The sequence below is a fragment of the Phaethon lepturus genome, unplaced genomic scaffold, assembly GCF_000687285.1.
Source record: "Phaethon lepturus isolate BGI_N335 unplaced genomic scaffold, ASM68728v1 scaffold55642, whole genome shotgun sequence".
NCBI lineage: Eukaryota > Metazoa > Chordata > Aves > Phaethontiformes > Phaethontidae > Phaethon > Phaethon lepturus.
This window is the reverse complement of record NW_010523740.1, coordinates 5,313-13,587: the sequence shown is the minus strand read 5'-3', so window position 1 is coordinate 13,587 and position 8,275 is coordinate 5,313. Positions and strand designations below refer to the sequence as shown.

Sequence of the window (8,275 nt, the reverse complement as noted above, 5' to 3'; positions counted from 1 at the left end):
GCTGACAATGAAGTGAAATATAGTAAACAAAAGCTGTTTTCCTAGTAATAGAGGTACAGGAGGACAACGCATTGTTTGCCAAGTAATTGCTTCTGTAACTCTGCATAAACTTTGTCCAAGTCAAGAGTCTGAGTCTTGGTAGACTGAATGCAGTCAGTCCTGTTTACTGTTTGTTGCTAATAGCTCAAAATAACGTGGGATGCATCTCCTAAAATTAATGCCCAGATCCATCAAAGCATTGTTAACCTCCTCATCAAGTTCTTTCTTTGGAATGTTATTCCTGGGTAGGTGGAAACATAAGAGATCTAGAACTGGCTCAGCAACTCCAGACTGAAGAAGATAAATGGCAGAGATCAGAAGAAGATAAGCGAGAGCAGGAAGAATTTAAAAAGCTGCAAGTACAGTAATATTTCTTTATGGTAAAATTTTGAACAGTTGTGCCATTAGAAGCTGAGTACCTCGGAACTGTAATGACCTGGAATGGACATACCAGATCAGACCTGTGTGGTCAGGCAGGCTGTGTTGAGGTAATGGTGCAGAAGTGGGTTGCAGGCAAATGCAAGCTCTCAGCAATGCCGATCCTGGCGCAGGTGCTGGGCATGCCTGCCTTGAGCTACTTGGCTTTATTGCTTTGAGTGGTGCTGGCTAAGGATGAGGCCAGGCACTCCCCATGCATGCTGTATTGCTCTTGCTGGGGACCTTGCTGCCTCATGCTGTGCTCCACCCAGCTCTAGTGCTCTGCCTTGCAGCACAGCCTGGAGCGTATTCCCTGGCAGGCTGCCTGAGGCCCTGAGCATCCTGGCTATCCTCTTCCTGGATACCATCACCTGCTCCAGTGACCACTTCCTTGCTAGGTCCTGCCTCCCTCTTCCTCCCACCTGACGGCCCTGATAGCTCATTTCGCACTCTCACTACCTCCTGACCTTTGACTGCCTCTGTGCCAATGGCTGTCTGCCCAAGAGGGAGCACAGGGATGTGTCTGCTCTTCCAGGTGTAGCTTTCCTAGTCCCACATTCCTCTTTAGGAGTGAAGCTTGGCCATATATATTATGAAGCTAAAATATCACAAATCTGAAGTTTTTATGTGCCACTGTTCACGATTTTTCAAAGTTACTGATTGTGCATGCAGCTTCTCAAAATCACTAAAGGTGAATTTAAAAAATGTGATTTAACTCGTGCATATTCCATCCCTAACAGAGACAGTATGGCTTGGGTAATTCTGGAGGCTACAAGCAGCAATTCCTAAAGAATATGGAAAGGGAAGTTGATAGAGGAAGGATGCAGCCTTTTGAATATCACAAGAGAAAAGCTGACATGATGGAGTGTTTGGCTTTTGGTATAGATGACGGGAAAACAAAGACCTCAGGTAAAAATACTGAAACTACACAACTAAGACTGTACTTTTTAGACTGAGGTTGTAGTGACCAAGCCTGTCTCTAACAAAGCATATAATTGGATGTTTACTATTGGTTACATCCTAATTCTAATCCTTATTTTCTAGATCAATGTATACCATTTTAGTCCTAAACTAATAAGGAAAGAAATCTTTATTCTAACCTGAAGACTTTTTTCTTTTTTCCCTCCTCCTCATCCTCCTCTCCTCCTCCTCTGTTTCCCCGGTTGTTTCCCAGGTTGTTTCCTCGGTTGTCTGCCTGTCTGTTTCCCTTTTTCCCTTTTCTTTTTTTTCTGTGGAACCTTGGAACCAAGTTGTCTGGTTAAGGGCCTAAATACAATATGTACCAAAGCAAATGTCTTATTACAAGCTGGTTGTCATTGAGTCTATGCTTGTTTACTACTTGGTACTCATTGGTTCCTAACGTAGTATAACTGTTAAAATTAAAGTAGCTTTTTATCTTGTGTTTCAGTTAGTTGTAGTATCATGTAAGCTGGTCCCAGGTAAGCACAGTGTTCATCTGATTACAGAGTCCAAGAGAGGACTGGGAGAGGTAGACATTTACTTGATACATCTTCTTTGAGACGTTTTATAATTGGTACAAAAATACAGTGCCAGTGCGTTTCTATGTCCCTCTCAAAAGGCTTCCTGGTCTCTACTTGCCAAGAACACAGTTCAAAGCTTTTAGCTTATTGCTAGTGGTTCTAGCTTAGAAAATAGCCATTTGGTTCTTGACAGGTAAAGTAAAATTTCTTTTATAAGATGTATTGAGTGGAAATAATACATTTAAAGTTTTCATTCTTGGTAATGATTTAGACTTCAGAAAGGAATTCAGAAAATAATCTGTGATGGCTATGGAATGATTGTCTTCATAATAGCATGGCAATAAAGGGCCTTGAGAATTTACATAGACAAATTGGAGAGAGCTTTTCCAAGCATGTTCTTTTATGTAACAAAGGAAGATTTGGAATATCCTGCAAGTGGATTTTTTAAAAATATTTACAATAATTCTCAGTTTCTGTGCCATTCCTTTTCTTGTCTTAGTTTCTCCAGAAAAAATAATTTGGAGAGAATAAAAGGATTACATAGTATGCATAAGTATTTCTATATTTTTAAGGGGATGTTGTACTGGAGGTGGCTGTGGCATAGAAAGGCTTTAATCAGCAACATTACTTTTCCTGTTTCATTGTAGTAGCTCCTGTGCATATCACAGTTTGTAATGTAGTCCAGGCTGTTTAATTTGCAATATTCATTGTGTAGCAGCAGTGAAAAAATAGCTTGAATTCTGAAAGCTTCATAGTACATAAATTCATCAAAGTAAAGACCATCAAAATGAAGTAGGTGCAATGTCCACTGTTTTTGTGATTTGGGTTCTAGAGGTAACATAGCAATCACTTAGAAGTTTTAAAATAAATTGTCTTAACTTGTATCTGTTCCAAGCTGGGGAGAGAATCTTTTTCTATCAAATTTTGTATTTCATTTTACAGATAAACTTTATATTTGGTCTCCTTTTAGGACTCATTGAAGCATTGTGCAAGTACTATAAGAACGAAAACAAAGATGTGGGGCATGTATGGCTTTCAACAGGAGTAGATCACTTCCACTCGTCTTTGGGCGACAGAGGCTGGGGTTGCGGTTACAGGAATTTCCAAATGCTCCTTTCCTCACTGTTGCAAAACAGCTTGTATAATGATTGCCTGAGAGGTATTAAACAAAATGCTCTCTGTTTGTTCCATGTGCCTTGGATGACAATCTACTGACTGATGTTTTACCTTTTCATTTACACAGCAAGACCTACTAGGTCAATGATACCTATTAAATGCTTTTTATACCACTGCAATTTAGTGTGGAAAGAATCAGGGGTGAATACTGGCAAGGTATGATGTGGTTGAAATTTTAGCTTTAGTTTTTTTGGTGCATCTTTGTAACATTAGCTGCCTTTTATAAAAGATGATGAATACTTTTAATTAATAGTCTATATTTCAGTAACTGTAACCACAATTCAGAAGCTTTTCTGTTCCAGATATTACACTAATTCCTGGTATACCAAAGATTCAGTCCATGATTGAAGATGCCTGGAGAGAAGGCTTTGATCCTCATGGGGCATCTCACTTCAACAACAGATTACATGGTTCCAAAGCGTGGATAGGAGCATGTGAAATTTATTCACTGTTAACCAGTCTCAGGATAAAGTAAATATTGTTTTATGATGATGTTGTTATTTTTATGTGCTGTATCTTTAAAGGTCACAACTGCCAACAATGCGATGACAAAGCCACCTTAGTGGCTTTAAATTTAACCAATTTATAAACAGATCTGATTTAGCGTAGTGTGAAGCTGTGTAACCACTTAGATAATTGAGACTTGGTGAAAAATTACGCTATATGTGCATAAAATCAAACATTGATTAAAAACTTAATTTCTCTCAAGAAGAACCTGAATTTCAGCTATTCACTTACATAATTCTGAAAGCTGTTAACTGGATTCTCTAGTGTACATGTATTATACAAAAAGTCAAACATCTTAATTTTTGCAAGCTTCACAAGTTCTTGTTAGACTGAAGACAGTAGAGTATTTCTTTGCTACAGAATAAATCTTCTGGTTTCGAACAGTCTATATTGCATTGCTTTATATTTATGTGTCACCTACTCCTGTATTTAAAAAAAAGTGGTAATGATGACTTAATGTGTGGAATTGCTGTGTTTGCAGAGCATTCTTTGTGCTGGAGGAAGGGACTGAGAGGTGAAAAAGTTGTTTTGACAAACAACCTGCTTGAAATTTTATTGTTGTTTTCATTCTGAATGTTCTGTAGGTGTCAAATCATTGACTTTCACAAACCAACTGGCCCTTCGGGTACACACCCTCGTTTATTTGAGTGGGTTTTGCGTTACTATTCTACAAATAATGAAGGTGGTGCAAAGGTAGTGTGTACTTCCAAACCACCTATCTACTTGCAACATCAAGGTCAGTATCACAACAGTCTGGTTTCTTTCTGTTGTCTATCTTTCTTGATATGTGCTGCAATTAAGAGCAGCATTTTACATTCCTTCTTCATTTAATTGAAGGCATGCATTTATTTCCTGTTTGGGTTTTTTTTAATTTCATAAGAGCAACATTAAAGTTTGTATTTTTATTGGATGGAAGAGCTGGGTGTGACTGGGATCCTAACTTTTTGACATCTGCTTTTTACTTAAAACTACCTTACTAAATTTCCTTACATCTTCCTTGATCTGAAAATAAATAGAATGCTACAATGGAGTGAATGGGATTTGTGTGTACTTAAAGTAATGCAAATCTATTTTGAAATTAGGTCATAGTCGTACTGTTGTTGGAATAGAGGAGAAGAAGAATAAAACCTTATGTTTACTACTGTTTGACCCAGGATGTCCTCCCCAAGAAATGCAGAAACTGCTAAAACAGAACAGTGATGGTACTAGTCTCAGACTACTTCGGAAATTTGTGGGTAGCTTAAAAGAAAAGCAATACCAGATAGTGCCTGTAGATGGTGTACTCTCATTGGAAGAGAAAGCTGTAAGTATTTCAGAAAATAGTTTCTGTTTAAGAAAATGTAAGAGAGACTGTGTCTCTTAAATACTCAAATGCATATATGGTGAATTTATTTTCATATCTTCACTTTCCTCGTTTTTCTTCTCTGCTACTTTCTGCTTATTCTCTGAATTGAGTAATCACAGGCTATCAATACCAAAAAGGTTTTGCATGTAAATGCATGCCACCTTGATGTAACTGACAACTACTAAGTCTTTTATGAAGCTTGCAGCCATTTGCACAGGTAAACTGGGCTTCTTTTTTTTTTTCTTTTCATTTTCTTACAATATTTTCTCCTAAGTAACTTATTGTGGGCATGTAAGGTACTTACAAAGCATTCATAGTCCAAAATTATGTTTGGGGCTTTTATTGCAACTTTTTGAAGCTATGTGGTGTCTATCAGCCTTTGATAGTTGAAGAACAAGGCACATAGATACTGAGGCCCAACCATCCAATGTCTCCTCAGCTTGGATGCTAGAACAAGCACATTCTGCTTTCTGAAAGTACTTACAACTTCATATATTCAAAACACAGCTCTGAGTAACTTCTATGTTCGCATTTTTATGAAACCTGTCCACATGTTTCACTTCGGGTATTGTAACTTTTTAAGACCTTAGAAGTTTTCAGCTGAATGTCAGATGTGATTTTTGTTTCCTAAGCTTTGTCTTTCCTACACTAACAAATTGATTCTGAGGAACCACGTTCTGATTCTGTGATGTCTCATCAGCACTGTTCAGCATGTTCAAGCATCAGGACAGACTTTTATTCAAACTATGAAATAATTGGTGACCGAGTCACCTGCTTAACTGTATTTAACATCTGTATATTGACATTAGGTATTGTTTTACGTGTTTTCTGGTCCTGAACATGGCAGAAATAGCAATGAAACACAGCCATCCTCTTCTCCTACTGGCAAAAACTTTACAATTCAGGTTACAGTAAGAGTGTTGTATGGGATTTATGTGTGTGCTTTGTTTGGTTTTGGTTTTTTCCTCTTTTCAAACATCTGATTTATATTTTAAAATACCAATTTTTTAGAATTTTGTCTTGAAAGCTCCCGTTAAATTAAGATGAACTCCTTATAGTTGTTAAGCTTACTAAACTACTAATTTGGAAAATGCTCTTTAAAGTGGTATTTTCATTCATGAAACTATACTCATTCCCATCTCCCCACCTTTTTTTTAGGCTCGCTGCCATGCTTCTCGGGTCTTAACATCAGAGAAGATTCCTTAAAGGATGCCTTTATCACCTCTTTTGGAATCTACTGGATGCAAAACATTAAACTTCTGGACTGTGACCCAAATTTAACAATTTCTAGTCTTAAAACTATGTCCCCGTAAGTGTTTGGGAGCTCTGGAGAAGCACAACACTAGAGTAAACCTGCAGTTTTGATCTTGAGTCAAAACTCTGTCCTCCTGATGAATCTGTAACTCTGAAGTATTATGGTTCCTGTCTTAGTAGAAAAATTGCCATTTTCTTTGTTGCTTAAATTACAAAGCAACACCTACTATCCCACAGCAAACTATGCACCATAGTTAACTGTCAGTAAGCAGTGGATAGAGATACTATGGAACTACTTTATTGGAGTGCCTCTGTAAATACATTTATGCTGACTCTGGCCAATGCTCTATTTCTTATCAAATTTGATCAACAAATATCTATTATACCTCAGCAAATTCTTCTGCGACTATTTGCAAGGTACAGAGACAGGTCAGTGGTTTCGTATGATACAGTCTGTTCCACTGGGAATTAGTTTACTACTGAATTTCTTTTCAGTTAGCTGGCTTCTCTAGATGTGTCACTTGTAAACGTGAATGTGTGTGCTTATGCATGTTAGCATTGGTTGTGAGGTCTAAGACAGAGGTGTCCAAAGTGGGATGCATGTGCTCTAGGGGCTACACAAGACAATACATTGGGGTATAGGAAGAAAATATTTCTTTTGTACCATGAATAAATAAAATAAAGTATTTTAAAAAGTGTTTATTTCATCCTTCTTTTATTTCTGTTTTTTGTGTGTGTTTTATAATGTATAGCCCCTGGGCCTTGGAGGCATCTTAAAAGGACATTTGAACTGGCTGTTGGCTAGGGCCTCTGTTGTGCAGGGCTGGTGCCTTTTAAGAGACTGGAGCTATCTGCTGGGACAAGTATCTTGGGTGTTCGAGGCACCCTACTGACTGTAAGTCATGCTCCTCTGGCTGAATGGAAGAATCCTGCCTCCAGCAGGGCAGCTGGAGGCTGGGAGAGGAGGTCGAGTGTGTTGTAAATAGCACTAGATGCCTTTGTTTAAGCAACTGAATGATGCCATGGCATCCATTTACCATGACTAGAGTTTAGGTACTTCCATTTCATGTTGAAGCCTACATGTGGGTGTAGGAGTTTTAGTATTAATCTGTTTCTCTCGTGTTTAATACGCTCTGGCAATAAGAACTAGTAATCTTTGGAAGTAATGAAATGCATGAACATGTAAAGATACAACAACCCATAAACCAATTATTTTTCTGAAACATGCATGAAAGTAAAAATTTTACTGCATTTTCATAATTAATTCCAGTAGCTCTGTAGGAGTGACCTATAACCTGTGAAAGGGTTAAATATTTAGGACACTGGAGAGGCTGACAATGGACAGAGTTCTTGGGCATTGGGCAACCATCAGCTCCCACTGATGTGTGGTTGTGTGGTGTGGCACTGGTCTGTGTGGCACGTGTTCTTACACCATGTGAGGTTTTGCAGCCATGCGATCATTTAACTTCGCATGGATATACTTCAATCCTTTCCGCACTGTTCCCTCACCTCCCCTGTGATGGGCTGAGTCTGTTCCTGGCTCAGGCTCTGCTAATTCCAGACCCAACATGTTCTTTACCAGTGTGACACTGTAGCAGGAATTGTGGCTCAGCCCCAGCTAAACACATCACTGATGTGTTCAAACTGCTCTTGGGACTAAGCTGGTGTTTCAGTAAAATGCTGTAATGCGCCAAATTTGAAATACCTCTTTGTACTTGTTTGTACATGCTGTTCGAGTCCTACGTAACCACCATGGGGCAGCTAGATGGTGAGTGGAAGAGTGGGAGTCTCGCTTGACCCAGCTGAAGGTGCCTCTGCAATGGCCCTTGTGCTGATGAGTCCTGGCACTGCCCAGACAGCGACCGGCCACTTGAGGTATTTGATTCCTTGTGTAAGCATGACCTTATGCCAAAATCCCAATAAATTTTGTTGTCTTTTGTTTTGTCGGGGGGGGTGAGAGTGGGGGGTGTTTGGTGGTGGTTTTTTGTTTTGGTTTTTAACAAGCACTCTAGGGGAGTCAGAGCAACACAAGCCTAATTACAGATTTATTAAGGTC

The 8,275-nt window shown here is 38.8% G+C and overlaps 1 protein-coding gene across 1 annotated transcript in view; it reads left to right on the top strand.

Annotated features, from left to right (window-relative positions):
* Window positions 1-6,171, top strand: part of ZUFSP (zinc finger with UFM1-specific peptidase domain) — a gene marked incomplete at its 5' end in the record, with an annotated part of 6,927 nt that extends 756 nt beyond the window's left edge. Inside the window, 7 exons of the mRNA XM_010282183.1 lie at window positions 289-398; window positions 1,197-1,365; window positions 2,908-3,096; window positions 3,416-3,584; window positions 4,205-4,356; window positions 4,703-4,923; window positions 6,124-6,171. Coding sequence (XP_010280485.1) covers window positions 289-398; window positions 1,197-1,365; window positions 2,908-3,096; window positions 3,416-3,584; window positions 4,205-4,356; window positions 4,703-4,923; window positions 6,124-6,171 — 1,058 coding nt within the window. The remainder of the gene's footprint in view (window positions 1-288; window positions 399-1,196; window positions 1,366-2,907; window positions 3,097-3,415; window positions 3,585-4,204; window positions 4,357-4,702; window positions 4,924-6,123) is intronic.
* Window positions 6,172-8,275: the final 2,104 nt, after the last annotated feature.